Source organism: Fukomys damarensis, unplaced genomic scaffold (assembly GCF_012274545.1).
Source record: "Fukomys damarensis isolate Sample0158 unplaced genomic scaffold, DMR_v1.0_HiC HiC_scaffold_2, whole genome shotgun sequence".
NCBI classification, from domain to species: Eukaryota; Metazoa; Chordata; class Mammalia; order Rodentia; family Bathyergidae; genus Fukomys; species Fukomys damarensis.
Window position 1 is genome coordinate 47,941,042 of NW_022900914.1, and position 24,098 is coordinate 47,965,139.

The window sequence follows — 24,098 nt, forward strand, 5'->3', positions numbered from 1 at the left end:
AGTTAAAGAGTAGATTTTAAGGCTGAGGCAGCAGGATTACAAGTTCGAGACCAACATGGCCAGCTTATTGATTTATCCTGTCTCAAAATTTAAAAATCAAACAAAGGCTTGGGATGTACGTCAGTGTGAAGTCCCTAGGTTAAATCCCTGGTGCAGCAAATTAATTAATTAATTAAAAATTTTTGCTCCCTTCAAAAGTTAGCCACATGGCCTTCAATTTTTTTTTTAACATAAAGGAATTAAACAGAGAGGTTACTTGCTAAGATAGCAAAATCAGGTTAGCTGGGTGTATGTGCCTATTTTCTTAGCACTCTGGGAGGTTGAAGCCGGGAGACTGGAAGCTTGAACAACCTAGGCATCTTAGCAAGACCCTGACTCCAAAATAAAAAATATGTAAAGGGGGCAGGGGATATAGCTGAGTGCAAAGGCCCAGAGTTCTAACCTTAGCACCACAAACACTTACACAAAAAGGTCAATGTGAGTCATAAGACACACATTCATAAATTACCCACAAACGTATTATTGTTTAGTAGTGGAGGAGAGGTAGTTTATACTCAAAAGCAGATCAAGTGCTATATGTCATAATTATAGGAACTCTTAAATCAGATATAATGTAACTAGAATTTCCTTTTGACCTTCTACTTTTAGTATAAATAATACAATTGTACCTTGTCAGGAGCAATTCTACATAATTTTGGGGGGAAATCATTTCACAATTAAAATTATTAGGCCTAGTTCTCCTATCTACAAGTCAGCTATTGCATGTACAGACATAATTCCATTTAGCCTCTGGTCATAGCTAAAACCTCAATGGTCTGGTGATGCTTTGATGCTCCAGGGCAAGATTAAAGCAGCTGAGGACATCCTGGGGAGGAAAAAAATGTTCGTCTGCATAGTTCCTCATTTTGCTAGGATTTTTGCCTAGGCTGCCCTTTGAGTCACCTGTTACATTTATTAATCGTGATACTGAACCTGCTGCCCTCTGAGTCATCTCTTAACATTTGTTACTCCCAAGGTATGAAATAAAGGTAGGGCATGCTCAGAATCTTTCGTCTTTGCTGCCCACAGCAGCACTGATCAAGCCCAAAGTTCAGTTTCTTCTCTAAGTCTCATGTTTCTATCTTTTCTGTCCATTAAATTAATTCACCTGGTGCTGTTGTGGCTTGCAGGACACTAGAACTTACCACAGAGTTTCTAGTAAGGTCCCCTTTCCCTGCTCCCTATAGTCCCTTCTCCAGTAACTCCCCTCAACAGAACAGATTACAGTGAGATTAGTGATGAGAGTCATATAATTTGTAGTAGACTGGGGCCATAAACTAACACCAGAGCTGAACTAAAACAGATTTAAACTAGAGTTTAAAATGTTACTATTGAAGTTATGAAGCATATGCTCATTAGACTCATACCCTGTGCCTAACACTTGGGAGCCAGGTTCCACCAAGAAGACAGATAAACAAAACACGCTGGAAGGATCCTTAAGGACCACTGCTAAAGGAAACGGAAATCCTAAAGAAAGAGCAAGATAAATGTTCCCTCAGGAACTGATATCTTGTATGTCCTTTAGCACCTGCAATGAAGTCCACCAACACTCTTCCTTTAACAACCTCAAAATAACTGATGCCACATATTTTACAGCATCCTTAAATGTTAATATCTATTGTATCTGTTATAAATACTACAGCTAATATTAAATGCTTACTACAGGTTATGCAGTGCTATCATTTAGTACATATAAAGTTTTATTGGTCTTAAATCAGTATTGAATACTCATTTCCTAAATTACTTATAGACCTACAGTTATGAATAAAAAATCTTTGATTTAGAAGAATCTAATTCCAAGCAAATATTTGAGATTTACTTTTGTAATCCTTCCCTTTTCCTCTCCAACCTAGCAATTAATAAGCTTCAAGTTAATGGAAATGTTAAAACCATAAAACAAAAATAGTTGAAAACATATAAAGAGTGCAAACTTGTAGGAAGCAGAAACCACATGTTTCAAAAACATAGAATGGATATCTCTAATGTGCTAGGGAAGAAAAGAAAGGGACTGTGAGACAGGTATGACACAAAGAAGTACAGTGGAGAAATGATAATATGACCAATTTGTTATGGCTGGCATTATGATTTTTTATGCCTGACAAAAGAAAGTTTAATTTGAAAAATTATATTGGAAAATAAATTTGTACTTCTTAAAGGATAATACTGTCATAAACTGACACCAATAAGAGAGTGACAATGTGTTCTACAAAGTAGAAGGAAATATTTGTGCATTCTATATAGAACTCCTATTTAAAAAAAATGGTAGTTCTCAAAGTATAGTCTATACCAGTTGTGGCAAATTAATGTGTTCTACAAAGTAGAAGGAAATATTTGTGCATTCTATATAGAACTCCTATTTAAAAAAATGGTAGTTCTCAAAGTATAGTCTATACCAGTTGTGGCAAACGTATGGTAAGCATGCCACAGTGCACTTTTGTATCATTGAAAGCTCTAAAAGGTTTGCCATCACTGGTCTATACAATAAATGCCTGGGAGACCATTAGAGCCCTTCAAAAGGCCAAAGGATCAAAATCTTTTTGTACTAGCACAAATATGTCATTTCTCTTTTCTACTGGATTAACATTTGCCCTGACTGGGAAAAAGAAATGATGGGCAACTAATAGTGCCTTAACTTGAATTAAGGTCATGGCATCCAGCTATCTTTGTAATCAAGCCTTCTTCTTGAAGGGCAATAAAAGTAAAACAAATTTCAGGTTTTGTGTTCATGTAAAAATGTCCTTGATTGAGAAATAAAAGCTATTAATTTTATTAAGTCACAACAGTACAGACATGTCATTTTAATAGAGCATGTGAGACGGAGAAGGGTACAAAAAGCATTTATGCTACAAACCCAAATATGAGATTATCTCAAAAAAAAGTATTTCTGTGACTAAACGGCAAGCTCAGCCACTTTTTTTTTCACAGAACACAACTTTTAACCGAAATAACATGATCATCTCAATAGACAAGAAAAGCCTATAACAAAATCCAACATTCACTCATGATTTTAAAAAGTGAAAAAATAGGCATAGAAGGACCTACCACTATTTGATAAAAGTCATTTTTGATAAACCTGCTGTCAACATCATATTAAATGAAGAAAAATGGAGAGCTTTCCTTCTAAAATCAGAAACAAAATAACAATGTCTAATATCACTACTGCTACTCAATACAGAATAGCCAGAGCATTTGGGCAGGATAAAGGGGACATGTATATGACAGGAAAAAACCAAATCATTCTTATTCATAAATCATATGCTCCATTACAAAGAAGAAACCAAAACTTCCATGAGAAGACTCCTAGAAGTAATAAATTCAGCAAGATAACAAGATACACAATCAACACACAAAAATCAACAGCACATCAATAAGAAATACACTAAGAAAGAAGTTAGGAAAACAGTATCATTCACAATACCTTCAAGAAAAATTAAAATAATTGAGAATTAATCTAACAAAGGGAGTAAGAGAAAAATGATAATTATACTATTCTGAAAAAAGAAAAGGGAACAGGGCATGAAAAGATATCTCCTGTTTTTCAATAAGCAAAATGAATAGTATCAAAATGGCCTTACTTCCAAAACTGATATATACATTTAATCCAATCCTAATCAAAACACCAACAGAATTCATCACAAAACTAGAGAAAACAATTTTCAAATTCACATAGAGTCAGAGGAGACACAGGAACAGCAAAAGCAATAATGAGCAGCAAGAGCAAGGAAGGAGGCATCACAATCCCAGATCTCAAGTTATTATAATGCTATGGTGATAGAAACAACATGGCATTTGCACAAAAACAGAACAATGAATCAATAAAACAAAAGAGATGATGCAGAAAAAAGTGCCAAGTACATTCAATTTCTTGACCATTGACAAAGTGACCAAAAACATACAGGAGTAAAAATTGTCTCTTTAGTGGAATTGGGAAAACTGGCTGTCTGTATGTAGAAGATTGAATCTATACCCTTTTCTTTCATCCCATAAAAAACTAAAATAAAAACAGATCAAAGAGTGAAATGTTAAAACAGAAACACTTAACCTGCTGGAAGACAAAACAGCTAAAATTCTTTAAGTCATTGGTATAGGAAAAGAGTCTCTCAACAGAACCCAGGTTTCACAGGAAATAGTCCCAAGAATAAACAAATGGCACCATATCAAATGTAAAAGACTGCACAGCAGCAGAAACAATCAATACAGTGAAAAGGCAACCAACAGAAGGTCAAAATAAATTTTCACCAGCAATTCCTCAGAGGACTCATATCTAAAATGCATAAAGAACTAAAAAAACTAGGACCCCCCCCCAATAAAAGACCCAATGAAGCCAGGCATGTTGGTGGCACACACCTGTAATCCCAGCACTTGGGAGGCTGAGGAAGGAGGAGTGCGGTGACCAGCCTGGGCTACGTAGTGAGATCCAGGTCAGTCTCAACTACATAGTGAGACCCTGTCTCCAAAAAAAAAAAAACAGATCCAATCAAAAAATGGGTGAGTGAAAAACTGAAATGAATAGTTACAAAACATAAATGGACAATAAATAGAAGAAGAAATGCTCAACAATGCTTGCTATAAGAGAAATGAAAATTAAAGCAACACTGAGATTACATCCTATTCCAGAAAGAATGATCATCATCAACACATCAAATAATAACAAATATTGACCAGGCTGTGGGGAAAAAGAACATTTCTACGATAGGAATGTAAACTAGTATAAATAGCCATTGGAAATTAATGTGGAAATTCCTCAAAAATTTGAAACTAAAAATTTCATTTGACTCAGTTATTCTCTTTCTCAGAAACATCCTAGTTAAAGACATCATATTAAAAAATACATGCACACCCACATTTATAGCAGCATAATTCAGTAGCCTATATGTCCATCAACATATGAATAGATAAATAAAATGTGCCGTTCACATAAAATGAAGTACTATGCTTCCATAAAGAAAGGTAAATTTGAGACATTTGTAGGGAAGTTGATTCACCTTGATACCACAGTGTTAAATGGCACACATTTTACAGAAGTAAAAAAGGCACACAAGATTAAAAATTGCATGATTTCTCTTACAGGAGAAAGCCAAAGTATAAATAAAGGCCAAAATAAAAGATAATAGGAAGCAGGAACACAAATATTCCTAAAAGGGGAAAGGGAATAAGAGATAGAGGGAGAGAGGAGGGGAGGGAGGGACAGAGGATGAAAATAGGAATTAAGATGTGTCATGTACATGTACCAACACTAACAAGGAATGAAAATATTATGTATTCCAATTATACACAATAAATATATGAGAAACCCAAAAGTATAAATAAAGAACAAATAAAATATAATAGGGAGCTAGATCTTTCTCAAAGGAGATGGAGAATCAAGAGATACAGGAAAGGCAAGGAAAAGGGATAAAAAAATAATTATGATGTGTTATGTACAGGCAACAACTCCACACTAAGAATAAACATTATGCACTACAAACATGTACTAATATAAAAAACCAAACATTAAAACAGAAACACAATCTGCTGGATGATAAAATAGATAAAACTCTTGAAGACATAGGCATACGCAAAGACTTTCTGAACCAAACCCCAAGTGCGTAAGAAAAAGCATCAAGAATCAACAAATGGGATTATATCAAATTAGAAGGGTTCTGCTCAACAAAGGAAACAATCAGAGTGAAGATAAAACCTACAGAATGGGAAAAAAAATACTTTTGCTAGCTACTTCTAAAATTAAAGACCACGTTAGACCAAAGGACTGATATGGAGGATATACACAGAATTCAAAATAATTAGGGCCCTCCCTAAATAAGAGACTCAATCAAGAAATGGAAAACTGAATCAAACAAAGTCTCAGAAATACAGATAGCCAATAAACACAGGAAAAAATGTTTAACGCTTCCATCCATTAAGAGAAATAGAAATGGCTATCATTAAGCAATCAAATAATAACAGGTGAAGCTATAGGGGAAAAGCAATACTTTTACATTGTTGGTGAGAATGTAAACCAATAAAACGAATATGGAAATCAGTATGGAGATTTCCTTAAAAGCTAAAACTAGAAATTTCATTTGACCCAGCTATTCTCTTTCTAGATATCTTCTCGAAAGAGTTAATGACAATGTATTACAGTGATACATGCATACCCATGTGTATAACAGCAAAACTCATGATAGCTAAATCATATTAGTTATATATATTAACACATGAATGAAGAAAATGTGGTGTTTACACAATAGAGCATTACTCTGCTGTAAGGATGAATTTGAATCATTTGTAGGAAAATGGGGGTATCTTGAGACCATAATATTAAATCAGACACAAAATGTTAAATATCACATGGTTTCTCTTATACAAGAAATGCAAAGTATAAATAATTTAAGGAGCAAAATAAAAAATAGATAGTAGAAAACAGGATGCAAACAAAGAGATGGAAGGAGAGGGTGACGGACCAGGGAATGGGAAATTTAAAAAATGAACGTATGTTATATACACATACCTTACTAGATAGGTCAGATATAGCTAAAATTAAAGACCACATTCCTTTGGTAAGCTTTAAGGAGAAATTTGTTTCTTCATTTTTTCACCTTTCAGAGGCTGCCCACAGTTCTTGGTTCCTGGCTATATCACTCAGACCTCTTGCTTTTGTCATGACATTTGGTGGGGGTTTTTTGGGGGATGGGTGTTGGGAGGCAGAAAGGGTCTCACTGTGTAGCCCAGTCTGGCCTGGCTACAAACTTGTGGTGATCCTGCCCCCTCTGGCTTACAGAGTGCTGGTCAACAGGCATGCACGACAATACTGGGCTCCCTACCTCCCTCTTTAAAAATCCTTGCAATTGCACTTGAGTCTATCCTAGTAATATAATCTCCCTATCTCAAGAACCTTAATTTAATGACCTCTACAATGTGCCTTTTGCCATGTACCATATTTACAAAATTTGGAGATTAGATTGTAAATGTATTTGACAGACAATTATTTATGACTCCTGCTGATCTAAATTTATACTGAACATTTAAAAAATACTGACATTGGGGATGCAGCTCAGTGGTGCAGCACTTGTCTGGCAAAAATGAGGCCCTGAGTTCAATTCCCAGTACACCCCTTCAAAATAAAACAGAGGCCCCCAAAATAATACATACATACATACATAAATACATACATATACATATACATATATATGTATATGTATACACACACACACACATATTAAGAGAAGGCAGATGACCAAATTAAAACAAAATGAATAACAAAGTTGAAGAGATACTTCCATATATGAAATGCTGCTCAATTTCATTAGTCCCCAGAAAAATGGTAATTTAAACAACAACTTAAAACCAATATCTAAGAAAAGAATAAAAATACAAAGCAAAGAAACATGCAAAAGTTTGCAAGAATATGCATCAATTGGAACTCTCATATCCTACTGGTTAAGATTGGTAAAATCCCTTGGAAAACTAGCAAGATCCTGTATATTTTCATGCTCTATAACACAGCAATTGCATTCTAAAGTATATAATCAAAAATACATATGCAATAAGTTTTAAAGCAACACTATTTCTAATAATTTAAAATTGAAAAACAATTCAAATATGGAACATCTCTAGAATGGATAATGTATTGTGATATATTCATATAATGTACAGGAATGAAAATAAATGAACCACTCTTACATGCAATGGATGAATCTTATAGTTTCAGATGCAATGTTCAAGTAACCCAAAAGAGTACACACAATTATCACTCAACAAACAGACAAAACCAATCTACAGTATTGGACACAGAGGGAATGATTACCCTAGGAAAAAAGCAATGTTCTGAGGAAGAAGGAGTGGGGAAATAGGCAGAAGAATCTAGGAAATTAGTAATACTCTGTTCTTTCATCTTGTTATTGACTAAACAGATATGCCTATTTTTGAAAATTTCTCAGGCCATATAATTAGGACTTCTTCATTTCCTGTGCTTCTTACTCTTTCATTCTAAAAAGGCCCATCAAGTTATTTCATTTTCTAATGGGCAAATTATTTGTTAAAAAACACATTTTTTTCAGAAGGTCCTCTTGACTAAAACAACAAGCTATAACAGTCACTGCGCCTGTCTGACAACAGCAGAAAGATATATATTGTCAACATGGCATCGAGAATAGAGACCTGAAAAAATCTCCTTGGGATTCACACAGTTCCATCTGGAATTTATGCTCATTAGTAGGAAAAATAGGCATGAAAGAAATTAACTTTAAACTTCTTGAGAGTATAGAGCTACGCAAACTATTTTTTAAAAAATGTCTTTGTTTTCAGGTCCCTGCTACTTCTTATTCCTAAGACTTTCTCCCAAAGGAGTTACCAAGAAATGCAATTATTGGAAATTTAAAGACAAAAACCAGCAACCTACTAAAACTAAACAAACAACACATATGCAAACAAATGATATAAAACTTCCTTATTTTGCAATTATTTTAGAACTGTTGAACTTAGCAAACTGTTCATGGGCAGGAATCCTACAAAGGAAACCAAATTGTTCTACATATTATAAAAATAACAGGTAGATGTCCTTCACTCTGACCTTGTTAATAAACATATTTAACCTATCCTGACATTCACCAATACCCTACTTTGGGTTAGACATATTAAAAAGTCTAAGACTCTTTCAAAGAACTTATAAACTTCATTAATGACAAAAAGTATAGATAAATGAAGATAATATATCTTCAGTTTTGAAAAGAGAGTGGAGACAGGAAGATCCACAAGATATTCAAAAGCCTGTGGTATGGACTGTGAGAATGAGGAGCAACAATCCTGAAAGACTTTGTGGGGAAAATTAGCTTTGAATTGTATTTGGAAAGAAGAAAACATATAAAGTGAAATAAGTAATTCTAAGGAGAAGGAAAATCATAAACAAGTATCTACTGCCAAAAATAATCATTGTATGTTTGGGAGCAATAAACATATATTTGCCTGAAGTCGTGGCTTTATGTAAGAGAATTAGGAGAAATATATTTAACATGGATAGGAGGGGTGCAGAATCATTAAAGACTTTTGAAGACAGGGAGTGACATACAAAACAATGTTCTTAGAAGGTGCATCTGAAAATAAACTGACATAAAGAAAATGTCTGGGAGATCTCTCCCATCACCTGCGGGGCCCAGCCAGTGGATGTGTGCTGAACCCTGACTACTCTGCCACCATCGAGGAAGGTAGCCACGCAGGCACCTTGAAACACCCCCACGACACCCCCCCCATTTACTACAGACCTCCTAATTGAGCCAGTCCTGAGACCCACTCTGCAGAGGCATAGGTGGTCATAAAGGGTATTTTTCTGAGCTCCCACCTTTGAACAGTTTTACAGAAAGGGCAGGGGAAACCTGTAATAGAACTGTGTGGAGTTCGAAATTGCAGGTCAGGGAACTCAATTTAGGCCTTGTAGCCTAAAGTCAGTCTGAGACATGGGGATCTGCCATTGGCTAGCTGAGATTAGGGGACTTGGTTCTGCACATGGCTGTGCACATGGTATATTATGACAGCAGAGACACAGTCTGAAAGAGGCTTTTCAAACTCTTTTTTTCTCTTTCTTTTCCTCATTCCACCTTGCAATTTCTTTGTTTTTTCTGTGCTCTTTCTCCAACTAAGTCTCTTGCTCCACCATATTATCCCTCATCTCCCTTTCTATTCCTACTCCTACCCTAACTCAGACTTCTTCTTTTATCATTTCTATTTCTTTATGTTCTTTTCTTCTGTTATGTTAACTCACTCATGGGTCAGTAATTTCAAGGGAAAGATAGCCCCTGTTACTGTTAAAGGGATATATTTTTGTCCTTACTCTTGCACTCTGTCTATCCCTTTTGAAGTCAAGAGTTTTGTAAAGACTGTATGGTCATTCTACATCCTCTGGCTTCACTTGAAACCTCCTCCAATACTTTCACTTATCTACTCCTCTTGTCCTAAATCTGTCTAAGCCCCCATCCTAAATGGTAAAGATGCTATAGTGAAAAGCCTACTCATTGCAAAAGTATTTTGGGCTGCATCTTGATTTTCATTTAATTCACATGGTTTAAAGGTGATAGATTAATGACTACCACAACGTGGTCAACATGCAACTTGTGCTACATCCTATTGTGCTGATGAACGTATCAACTGGGATAAAGGTATGCGATTGATTTAATGAGTTGTTTTCTCCAATATTATGAAAATGAGAACGTCTATGAGGCATTAGAGACTCAAAAGCTAACATGCAACTATATCACAAAGATTTAAGGAATAACCCAGAAATTAAACCAAGGACAACTCAACAACAAAAATAAAAATGAGAAGACACCTAAGCAAGGCACAAAGACAGACTTCCAGTTCACCAATAACAAACAGTAGGGCAAATGAGGATGAAAAGTCTGAGAGTGAACCAGCAGGACACCCTGAACTCATAGCACAGGAAGTAACAAAACATATCAATCAGGCTCTAGAAAAATTCAAAACAGAAATAATTTCCCAGATAACCACACAGATGGTGAGCAAAATGGAAGTCATGATTCCAGACTCTACAACAGAAACTGACAGAAAAATAGATGAGCTCAGGACAATGATAGAAGCCATGAAGGCTCAGCATAAGAAAGACATGGAAACAATGAATGCCCAACATAGGAAAGAAATGGAATCCATAAAACAGATTCAAACAGATATCCAGGAGATTGAAAGCACTACTGAAAGTGTACGCAACAGAATAAAAGATAGCGAAGATTGAATTTCAGATACAGAAGACAGGTCAGTGACCGTGAAAAGAGAGGTCTCTTAAAAACACTAAGGGATAATGAGAAATCGATTCAACGACTTCTAAATGATGCAAAGAAGAATAACATAAGACTAAAAAGAATTCATGAAATAGCATGAGAAAGTACAAATGACTTAAAAAAGCTGTTCACAGAATTAATGACAGAAAACTTCCCAAACAGAAAGGAAGAATTAGACATAGAGATGAGTGAGGCTATAGGACTCCAACTAGCCACAACAAAAAACAAAAATCTACACCTAGGCATATAACAATCAAGATCCCAGAAACACAACAGAAGAAAATGCTGCAAGCAGTAAGAGAAAAGAAACAAGTCACATGCAAAAGAAACCCCATCAGAATCACAGCAGACTTTTCAACACAAACCCTTAGGTCAAGGAGAGCACGGAGTGAGGTATTTCAAGTCCTAAAAGAAAACAACCTCCAACCTAGACTGATGTATCCTGCAAACCTCTCTTTCAAAGTGGATGGGGAAATAAGATACTTCCATGACAAAGAACACCTGAGAAACTTCATGAACAACAAACCAGAGCTACAAGGAATTTTAAAAATTATCCGAGAAAAAGACAAGGAAGGTAACAACACCATGAGGCCCAACAGACCAAATCAAAAAGGCAAGGCAAGTAACTAAAAGGAGGGGGCGGAGTAAAAAGAGTCATCAAAAGGACAATAACATGACAATGATAAGTCAGAACATATCAGTTATAACCATCAATGTCAATGGCCTCAATTCACCAATCAAAAGAAATACTCTGGCAGAATAGATTAAGAAGCAAAATCCAACAATATGTTGTATACAAGAAACATACCTAGTGCAAAAACAAGCCCATAGACTGAAATTGAAAGGATGGAAAACAATTCTCCCTGTGATAGGAGCCCAGAAAAAAGCAGGGGTAGCAAACTTATTCGCAGACAAAGTAAATTTCAAACCAAAACTGATTAAGAGAGACAAAGAAGACCACTACATCCTTGTAAAGGGAACAATTCAAGAAGAAGAGATAACAATCATAAACATATATACACAAATATTAATGCCAACTACATAAAGCAAATGTTAAGTAACATGAAAAACCAAATAAACCCTAATACAATTGTAGTGAGGGATCTAAATACTCCACTATCACAAATACACAGATCATCTAGGCAAAAAATCAACAGTGAAATATTAGAACTCAACCAAGCTTTTGAACGCATGGACTTAATACACATCTATAGAGTGTTCCACACCACAAAATCAGAATATATATTCTTATCAGCTGCACACAGGTCATTCTCCAAGATAGACCACATACTAACTCACAGAACAAGTCTGAATAAATGCAAAAGAATCAAAATTATCCCCTGTATATTATCAGATCATAGTGAAATCATGCTGGAGATCAATAGCACAAGAAACTGTAGGAACTTCACAAACACATGGAAACTGAACAACACTCTCCTGAACAATCAATGGATAACAGAAGAAATTAAATAAAAAATCAGACAGTTTTCACAAATACATGAAAATGCCAATAGAACATACAGGAATCTATGGGATACAATGAAAGCAGTTCTACGTGGAAAATTCATAGCACTGAATGCCCACACAAGGAAAATAGAGCGAGCTCAGATAAACACCCTAATGATGAATCTTATACTACTGGAAAAACAAGAGCAAGAAAAACTCAAAGCTCGAACAAGAGAGAAAATTATGAAGATTAGAACAGAAATCAATGCAATGGAAACTAAGAAAATGATACAAAAAATAAATGAATCAAAGACTTGGTTTTTTTAAAGAATAAATAAAATCGATAAACCCTTAGCTAATCTTATCAAAAAAAGGAAAGAACAGGCTCAGATCCATGCAATCAGGAAGGAAAAAGGTGTACTCACAACAGATCCAAAAGAAATCCCGAGGATCATTAATATCTACTTTGAGAACCTCTACTCTAATAAACTAGAAACCACAGAAGAAATGGCCAGATTTTTAGATACTTATGAATTACCAAAGTTGAACAAAGAAGATAAAAACATTTTAAACACCCCAATTACAGTTAGTGAAATTGAAAATGTAATTAAATTTTACCAACAAAGAAAAGCCAGGTCCTGATGGATTCACTGCTGAATTTTACATGACATTTACAGCACTACTGCCCTTACTCTTCAAACTTTTCAATGAAATTGAAAGGGAAGCTATACTTCCAAATTCATTCCTGGAAGCAAGTATCACTGTGATTCCCAAACCAGGGAAAGACGCAACTAAAAAAGAGAACTACAGGCCAATCTCCTTAATAAATATCTACGCAAAAATCCTTATTAAGATACTAGCAAACAGAATACAGAGGGTTCATCAAGAAGATCATGCATCCTGACAAATTCGGATTTATTCCAGGGATACAAGGATGGTTCAATATATGTAACTCAATAAATGTAATACACTATATTAACAAAGTCAAGGACAAAAACCATATGATCTCAATAGATGCAGAAAAAGCATTTGATAAAATTCAACACCGATTCATGATAAAAACCCTGCAAAAAATTGGAACAGATGGTCTCTATCTCAACAAAGGCTATCTATGAAAAACCAACAGCCAACATCATATTAAATGGTCAAAAACTGAAAACTTTCATGTTAAAATGAGGAACAAGAGAAGGATGCCCACTATCACCACTCCTCTTCAATATAGTTCTGGAAACATAAGCCACAGCAATTAGACAAGAAAAACAAATGAAAGCAATAAAGAGGAAAGGAAGAAGTTAAACTGTTACTAATTTCTGATGATATGATATGCTACATTGAATACTCAAAAAAACTCCACCAAAAGACTTCTAGACTTAATTGACAGATTCAGTAGAGTAGCTGGATACAAGGTGAACACCCAAAAGTCAATAGCCTTCTTATACACAAATAACAGAGTCACTGAGAGAGAAATAGGCAAAAAAATTCCTTTCACAATAACATCCAAAAAAAATCAAGTATCTAGGAATCAATCTAACAAAAGAAGGAAAGGACCTCTACAGTGAAAACTATGGCACTCTGAAAAAAGAAAGTGAAGATGATATAAGAAAATGGAAAGATATCCCCTGTTCCTGAGTAGGAAGAATCAACATAGTGAAAATGGCCATACTACCGAAACTGCTATACAGATTCAACTCAATGCCAATTGAAATTCCAACACTATATTTCACAGAACTAGAAAAAAGAATCCAAAAATTCATTTGGAATCAGAAAAGACCTAGAATACCAAAAGGCATCCTAGGCAACAGAGACATGGTAGCGGGTATAAAAATTCCCAATTTGAAACTATACTCCAAAGCCAGTGTGATAAAAATAGCATGGTAATGTCAAAGAAACAGACCTGAGGATCTTTGGAACAGATTGGAAGACACAGAAACAACTCCAGATGTACTCAGCTACGTCATCTTTGACAAAGGAGCTGACCATCCAAAGTGGAAGAAAGATAGCCTCTTCAATAAATGGTGTTGGAAAAACTGGATTTCAACCTGCCACAAATTAAAACTGGACCCTTAACTTTCACCATGCACCAAATTAAAATCCAAGTGGATTAAGGATCTAAACATTAAAACAGAAACACTAAACTTGCTGGAAGATTAAGTAAGGCAGAACTCTTGAAGACACTGACATAGGAAAGGATTTTATGAACAAATCCTCAGTAACATAGGAACCTAGCAGAAAGAATCAACAACTGGGATCTCATATTATTAAAATCCTTCTGCACTGCAAAAGAAACCATCAACAGAACTAAGAGTCAACCTACAATGTGGGAAATAATTTTTTACCAGCTGCTCCTCAGACAAAGGACTATTATCTAAAATATATAAAGAACTCAAAACAATCATGCCCCCCAAATATAAAGACCAAATTCAAAAATGGGCATCTGAAATGAATAGACATTTCTCAAAGAATTAAAAGCAGCAAGTAAATATATGAAAAAATGTTCCACACCACTGGTCATTCAAGAGATGCAGATGAAAACAACACTGAGATTCCACCTCACCCCACAAAGAATGGCTGCTATCAAGAAATCAACCAATAACAAATGTTGGTGGGGTTGTGGGGAGAAAGGAACCCTTCTCCATTGTTGGTGGGAGTGCAGACTGGTGCAAGCACTATGGAAATCAATATGGAGATACCTCAATAAGCTGGGACTAGAGGTTCCATTTGACCCAGACATCCTGGATAAAGAAGATGTGGTTTTTCTATAAAATGGAATACTACTCAGCCATAAAGAAGGAGAAATGAGAGTCATTCATAGGAAAATGGATACATATTGAGGATATACTCTTAAGTGAAATAAATAAATCACACATGTGTAAATACCGAATAGTTTCTCTGTTGTGAAAAACTGTAATAGTACACAAGATCCTAATAGGATAATTATAGTGCAAAATAGGAAGAAAAGGGCTAAAAGTATAGAGAAACATACTTATATTTCAATTACATAACATACCCGTGTTTATTTCATTAAGTTAGAACTCCAAAAGTGGAACTGCATCATAAAAAGTACATTTTAAGGGATTTCTGAGCCATACTGAAAAACTCACCAACAAAAAGACTATAACAATTTAGACCTTTACAAGCAGTGTATCAGAACACCTATTTCCAGGTATATTTTTGACAAATATATTCTAACATTTTCTACTTTACATTAGGCAAGTTTATACCTGAAAGTATTCCAGAACTTTAGTATGCTTTACTAGCAGAGATACACATTCATTCATTCACATTGCCGTCAACCTTTTCTGAATGCCTAAACATAATTTTTCAAATTTTTCAATCCACCTGCGAGCATTTTTCTGACAGATATTCACCTTTGGAAATAGTGGTTGCAATTATTTTTAATGATGAGTGTGCATCTTATTTTCTTTATAAGCTCCTTTTATGTATTGTAATATTGATTATTGGGAGTTAAATTATCAGCTTTTTTTAATGATTTCAATCTTTGATATGATCGTTAGATAATTCAAACTCAAGGTTACAGAAAAACTTAACAAGATTTTATTGGTTTCCATCTATTTTCTTTTTAAAAAATGTTAATACGTATTCACAACAGAATTCCTTTAGATATATAGAACATGTACCTTACGATCTTTTCATTCCAACTGGCAGACAATAATGGCAACTTTATCAGGTGCCACCTTTTCACAAAACTCTTCCAAACACTTTGAAATATTTTTAGTTTGAATTCAAATCCTTAATCTATCAATCTATTCCAGTTTGAAAAAGATTAAAAGATTTAGCTTTATGACATTTTTGTAGCTAACAGGAAAATACCAAACACAAATTTTCTTTTCCATAATTTTTCAGGAAATGTCAGTTTTGCTTCCAAATCCATTTTAGAATTATTTTGCTAATGTAAATCTCTGACAAATTCACTGGGTACTCATTATAATTTGGTTAATTCTGAAAAAAATCTACCACAGTATGAAATCTTCCTATTCTGGACCATTGTATTTATTTTTGCATATTCAAAATCTCTTCATTATTACTTTGCGATATATTCTTCGCTTTCTACTTGCTAAATAGACACATGAAGAAATTTCCATTGTTTACAAATTCCCCAGATATCATTTTTTTATGGCAACAGAGACTAAGATACAATGACTGAATGTAATAATTAGAATTTAATATTTTAACCCTTTTAATAATTATAATTTAATCTTTTTTAACCTGATTTGATCAAACTTCTAAAACTTTGTTGGAAACATCTTCACCCTACTCCTCATGTTAATGTAAATAAACATGTCACTGTAAAATATCTAATAACTGCTAAATTTCAAATAGATGTACTTTATCATGGTGTTGATAATTATACAGTTTATATTTTAGTAAATTTTGATTTTAAATCAAGAAATTCAGCTTGGGCCGGGGATTTAGCTCAGTGGTTCCACCGCCTGCCTCGCAAGGACAAGGTGCCAATTTCAATTCCCGGTACCAAAAAAGAAATTAGGCCGGATGATATATGATGTCCTTTTGGAACATGAGAAGATATTTTATCTTCTTTACTTGCTAATGTGAAAAAATCATATTAACAGATTTTTAAACATCTTGAACTATCCTTGTCTTTCAAAATCCTATTAGACAATACTAAATTACTTTCTTAAAACACTTGAAACTCACTTTAAAATTTTATTTACTTTTTATTCATAATTATGAAGTTAATTGGTAAGAGTTTTTTGTGCTGCTTTTGTTGAGTATTGTTTTTAGGATGAAACAAGAAGTGGCATCGCTTTCTGCAGGTGAACTCGCTCACTAAGAAAAAGTAGAAGAAATTTTAAAAAGGAAGGCAAAAAATGTCTTCAAGACACTGAAGTGTTATGAAGCAGTAAGGACTAAAGGAAATTAAAGTACAGAGGGCAGAACCTTTCAAATGTAAGCTTAGGATCTGTAGCTGGCACTGGGAGCTTTAAAGCGCCACATGGGAAACAAACAATCAGATCCAGACAGAGTTGCTACTGGAAGTAAAGAAACCATTTCCCATGAATGAATCTATTTTCTCATTCTTTATGAAGATATACTCCTAAGTGAAATAAATAAGGCACACATGTGTAAATACTGAATAGTTTCTCTGGTGTGAATAATCTGCAATAATACATAAGATCCTAATAAGAATACTGACATTTAGAAATGGGGAAGAAAGGAGCTAAAGGTGTAGGGAAGGTTGGATGGGTAGGGGAAGGGAATAAAGGAAAAGAAAACAATGTGAGATAATGAAAAGATGGAAATAAAGTGTTTGTAGATGGGGAGGGGAGGAGGGGGTGAAGGGAGGGCAGGGACAAGGGGAAAAAATGAGAACCAAGACTTGTCATGTAGAGGTACAAGATCCCAACAATGAATGTAACTATACTGTATACCTAAAATGTACCAATAAACTCAATTACAGCTGAAAAAAAAAGAAAGAAACCATTTCCCACTCCTTCCGTCTCCCCTTCCCCCTCTCCCTCTCCTCCCTCTCTCTCTGCCCCCTTCGATTAAAAGTACCCAAAGCAGAGATCTGAAGGACAGGTTTTCCCTCAAGACATTTACTGAATTCAAAAACTACACAGTTGATAAAAATGAGGATTGAAAAATTAAAACCTTTGAAAAGCAAAGTGAATCTCCCACAATCACTGTTTTCAGAGAAAATGACCCACTAGTTGAAAAATGCATAAGAACCTCAAGGAGAGCATAATCCATAAAGGCTGCAACAACAAAATAAAATGGACTAGGTAGCTAATAAACAACAAGAATTTATTTCTTACAGTAGTAGTCTAGAGAGTCTAAGATCACCATGCCAGGAGGCTCAGTGTCTGGTGAAGGTCTACTTCCTATTTCATAAAAGGCATCTTCTTGTTGTATCCTCAGATGATAGAAGCAAAAAAAAAAAAAAAAAAAAAAAAAAAAAACAAAAAAAAAAAACTGCTCTCAGGAGCCTCTTCTTTAAGGACATTAATTTTACTCATGCGGGTGTACCCTCATGATCTATCATTCCCAAGGACTCACTTCCTATTATCGTCATATTGGTACTTGGATTTAACACATGAATTTAGTGAATATACAAATACTGATACTATAGGAAGCCATGAGCATTCTTGAAGGAGTAAGCAGACACTGACATTTTTATCCTGTTATTAACTGCTGATCTGAGTATTTCTAAGACTCTTTCTTAAGACACTTGCCAAATTAATAAAACTAAAGAAAACAAGAGGCTGAATAGATACAGTTGCTCTGAAAAACAAAAATTTCTACAGTCTTTGGTGCTGAAGAAAAGATAATGTGCCTGGCTCTCATTAAAAGCCCTGAAGAAACCACAGGAGCAACAGGGAAAACCAGAGATACATTATAAGTACAAGCATAGCTTCACCCACATCACTCCATGATTGATTGAACTAAGGTGAACACTCTCAAACCAAAACTCATCTACCCATTATTATATTTACCCAGTAAAAGAAAGAATGAACCTTTCCTGGTGGAAGATATTATCACCAGGGACCACCATCTTAAACAATTTCTAACATGAACCACAAAGGTACTAGAAAATAGAAAAGCACAAGACCACATGACTGAAAACCAAGAAAAAACATCATAAATCAATCAACATATAGGTAATTAAGACATAAGAACCAATAAACAATGACTTTTAATCTCTGTGACTAATATTCTCAAGAAAACAAAGAAATTAAATAAAAAGATTTTTATCAGACAATTTTGGTTTATAGAAAAACAAAGGATGTAGTAAAACTAAAAGATATCTGAAATTCAAACTTAAGTTTCTCTTTTATGTTTACCAAAATGTCTTTCTTTCATTATGCCTTTGTGCAAATTATCTTCAAGTTAGTAGGAAGACATGATAGTAGGAACCACTTTTAGGATACACAAATTGAAAAAGGTCAATGAAAAAATAATAGATGAGTTCTCTAAATATCATTAAAGTTGATAAATATATCTGAATTTGTAGATACCAAAGAACCTCCTGGCTAGTTAAATCCGAAACTAACATCTTAAACTGAACTAAAGTTTAAGAGAACATTTTTCTGTATTGAAAGGCAAAATAAGAGCAATTATCACTTACAGGAAGGTGTGTGAACACAGCAAATGTGCTACGCAGAAAGGCAATGAGGTCTATCAGGTAATCACTAGCTTTGTTGTCCAAATCTCCCGTCATCCAGTCATAGTCTGCCAGCTGGAGAAACTGATCAATCTTCTGGTTTAAATTTGTATAAATCTCCTCTTCAGCTGCATGCCTAGCATCCTGTAAAATAATATTAAATTTGATAGAATTATTTAGATTTTCAGATTTCCAATATAAAACATTCAGAAATTTATGTGACTTAGAGCCAATTCACATTTATATCCATTAAGTAACACAACTGGGGACACTGAGTCCTATCACAGTGTCCATTTTTATTTTCCAAAAGCAATGTAGCAGTGTGGTGTCTGCCTCCATCCCTCCCTCCCTCCTTCTCTCTCTTTCTGTTTCTTCTTCCTCTTCTTCTTCCTTTCTCCTTTCTCTTATTCCTCCTTGTCTCTCCTCTCCTGTCTTCCTTCTTCCTCCGTCTTTCTCTCTCCTCTCTTATTCTTCTTCCTCCTTCCATCTCTCCTCTTTGTCTCTTCTTCCTCCTTCTTCCTCCTCTCATCTGTCTTCTTCCTTCCTTCTCTCTCCTCCTGTCTCTCTCCTCTCTCTCTCCCTCCCTCCCTCAGCTACTCTATCCCTCCCTGTCACACACACATATGCTATTCTTTTGCTTCATTAAATTAGGGAAACTAACTTCAGTACTCTCAGCAATCTGCATCCTGCTTCATATCTGTGTTCAAATCTAAACTTATTATCAGGATCCTGTGCCTTCGATAATTCCAAGAAATCTCCTTCCTACAAGACAAACCTCTCTATCCAGTAGTTTCTTTACATTGTTTGCATGTATCCTTCAGTTTCAATCACTGGTAACTGTCAGAGCTCTCTGCTTTCTTTATAGTCAAGTTTTTTCAGATTGACATATTATGATGATGTTTCCCAAAATAAACTATATGTAAAACTAACCCTGAATGATGCTAAAGATGCTAAAAGTTCCCGGATCACCTCAGCGTGTGAGATACCCTATATAAAAGATTCATGATGAACACTAGCTCTAATATTATAGGATGTGTATATATGATATATACACACATCTCTCTCTCTCTCTCTCTCTCTCTCTCTCTCTCTCACACACACACACACACACACACACACACACACACACACACATACATACATATATTATACCAGGACAGTCAGAATGATAATACCAAAAATCTGACAAAAGAGACAGCTTCTGAAGCCAAGAACTACTTGCTGCCACAACCAATATTTATCTTTCAGTTTGATTTTACTTGATCTTTGTTAAACATTCTCTAGTTAAAACTGTCTTCCTAAGCTAGGGGTATAGTTCAATGGTAGAGTGTTTACAAGGAAAGCATAGGGCTGAGTATTTGACCTCTAGCATGAAGGTAAGGTAAGGTAAAGTAAGGGTGATAAAAAGAAAGGAAAAGAAAACATCTGTCTTCCTATGACTTTCTATGGGAAAGTTTATTCATGGCTGTATTTTCCCCCTACTCTGGTCTCAAATATTCTCATTTCTTCTGGGTGGCATACTTAATTTCTATAGCTTCCATGATTTCTGTGTTCAATATAAATCTACTCCAAATGCATTCTATTTCAAGAACTCTGTATCTAATGACTTCATGAACATCACTGACACTAAGAAACTTTGAAATCAGAAGGCAGAGGTCAAGACTCATTTCACTATTCATTGTTCTGTTCAGACCAGGTGTAGTTCTAAGCAATACAATGGATTCGATTCTGTCCTTCAGTTAGAAAAGGATGCCTATAAATTAAGCCTTATAAATTTCTCTTTAACTTATACCCTCCTTTACATTTTAACTTATTTAATATCTATGTAATTTTATATTTACACACTTTAATACAGTGAGAACAGGTGCATACTGTTTAAAATATATTATTGACAAAATTATATATTTATCATTAATAAAATGACATTTTGAAATAGGTATATATTGTGTAAGGCTAAATGGAGCTATTAACTATTAACTAATTGAGCTAATTAACTAATTGAGCTTCTGTGTCTCTAACGACCCACAGACATTCTCATCTTCATAACATCAGAGAAAACAGCTCATCAAATCAATGGCAATGCTTTACCCCAACTGATACAATCAGCAACACATTAAGATCCAGCACAACTTGGACACTGACCACCTGTGGTAGTCACTAGTCTATCACCCTTAAATCATTTGAATTAAATTGAAATCAAGAAGCAGTCCAGAACATGTCTTTTTCAATATTCAATATAGTATATTTACCATTTAATGGCTCAGACAGAGCGAGGATGCAAGACCTCTGATCTCAGTTAGCTGATTGCTGAACCCCTTGACGCTGACTGACCTTGGGCTACAAGGCCCAGATTGAGTTCCCCATCCTTCTGAATGGTTGAACTCCCCAATGTTCTATTAAAGGTTTCCCACGCCCTTTATTTAAAGATGTTCAAAGTTGGGAACTCAGAAAAATACCCTTGATGACCACCTTTGTCTTTGCAGAGTGGGTCCAAAGACTTGCACAGTCAAGAGGTCTGAGAGTGTGGGGGGGTGGGGGGATTATGGGGGTTCAGGGGCGCCCGCGCAGCTACCTTCCCGGCGCTTGAGCGATGGTGGCTGGGTTGGGAGCAGGCGTGGTTCTCCTATCTTGTCTTATTGGATAGTGATTAGTAGTGGTGGAAGAGAAGAGTTTTGCCTTGTTCCTGGTCTTAGCTATAAAACACCGGACGATTACGTATGATAGATGGTCCTATCAAGTGAAGGAAATTAGCTCCATATCCTACTTTGCTGATGTTTTTATTATAATTGAGTGTTTTCTACATCTACTATATAATTATATAACTATTTCTTCTTTACTTTTTTATATGATGAATTACAAGTTAATATTTTTTGAGCCAGATTTGCAGACCTACAATAAATCCCACTTGGTTGTAGCATATAAATCTTATACTACATTGTTGCATTTAATTTTCTATTTTGTGAAGATTTTTGAATTCATGTTCATAATCAATATTGGTCTATAATTTTCTGTTCTTATAACATTTGATTATGATATAGAGTCATGCTGCCCTCATGAAATAAGTTCAGAAATATGTTTCTTTACTACTATTTTCTGGAAAATATTATAGAGAATTGTTGTAATTTCATCCTTAAATGTTTGGTAAAATTAGCCCATCTTGTCCTGTTTCTTTTAGTTTTGTAAGGTTATCAATTCAATTTAAGAGATAAAAAGATATTCAGATTTCTATTTCTCCTTATATGAAATTTGACATGATGTATCTGCTATAGTATGGATCCTATGTCTCCTCCTTCACCCAAAGGCCCATGTGTTAAAGGCTTGGTCCCCAAACCCTGTAGAACTCCAGGGAGGTGGTGGACCTTACACCTGGTGATAAGTCAGGTCACTAAGAGTGTATTTTTGAAAGATATGATAGGATCCTGGGCCCCTGTGTCTCTTTTTTCACTTCCCAGCCAGCATACAGTGAGCAGTTTCCCTGGCCACATATGCCCTCCTTGATGTACTTTGTGTACCACCCCAAACCCAAAACAAAGGAACTAATCAGTTGTGAGTTAAAATATTCAAAACTGTGAGCCAAATAAACCTTTCTTCATTTTAAGTTGATTATCTAAGGTATTTAGAAAAACTCATTAACACGCTGTCTTTCATGGAATTGATCTATTTTATGCAGGTTTTCAAATTGTAAGGAACTGTACAGAATATTCTTTTATTGCTCTTTTAATGACCATGAATAGGATCATTAGTGATGGTGTCTCTTTTCATTTATTAGTATATCGGTATTAGCAATTAGTGTCTCAGGTCATTTTAACCTTGGTAAGCCAGGCTCAAAGTCTAATAATTTTATTGTCTTTTCTAGGAATCAGCTTTTAATTTTGTTGATCTTCAATATTGTGTTTTTAATCTTCATTTTCATTGATTTGTACTCTTATTTTTATTTTTTTCTATCCTTTTGATTATTGGATTTAATTTGCTCTTCTTTTTCCTGATTCTTAAAGGTAGAAGCTTAAGTTATTGAATTTAGTTCTTTTTTTCTTTTCTAATATATGCTATAAGGCTATAAATTTCCTTCTAAATAATGCTTTCACTCAATCTCAAAAGTTTTGGTGAGTTTTATCTTCATTTTCACTTAGAATATAATATTTTTCATGTCCTCCTGTGAAATTTTCTTAACCCCATTTTTCCCCCCTTGGGATCTACAAGTACCGTTTAATCTACAAGTATCTGAGGATTTCCTAGCTATCTTTCTTTTTAATGATTTCTAATTCCAGATGTTCTGAGAGCAAGTTTTGTTATGATTTCTATTTCTTTATAATTTGGTAAAGAGTATTTTATTGTCTAGTGGATGGTCAGTCTTGCTCAATGTATTGTATGAGCTAAGGAAGAATTTGTATCCTGCTCTTATTAGATGAAGTATTCTACGAATATAAATTAGATCTAATTCATTGATGGTGCCACTCAGTTCAATTCTGTCCTTACTTTCTGCCTCCTGAATTTATCACTTAAAAATAAAAGACTTCATAGTAACAGATGCTGACATAAAAATACAGCATCCTTTTAGTACTTTTCAAAACTTTCATTTATTTTCTCATTTTATCTTTAAAGCATTAAACAGCTTTAAGCTTTAATATTAATCATTTTTGCATTTCTACCTTTAACACCTCATTTAAAAATTTTTTTAATGTCTATTTATAATTTTGACATCA

At 34.7% G+C, this 24,098-nt stretch overlaps 1 protein-coding gene across 4 annotated transcripts in view; it reads right to left on the reverse strand.

Annotated features, from left to right (window-relative positions):
* Exoc6b (exocyst complex component 6B) overlaps positions 1-24,098 on the reverse strand; it is a 564,580-nt gene that overhangs the window by 256,280 nt on the left and 284,202 nt on the right. For all 4 annotated transcript variants that reach the window (XM_010609609.3, XM_010609607.3, XM_010609608.3 and 1 more), the window contains one exon: positions 19,360-19,539. In XM_010609609.3, the coding sequence (XP_010607911.1) occupies positions 19,360-19,539 (180 nt within the window). The remainder of the gene's footprint in view (positions 1-19,359; positions 19,540-24,098) is intronic.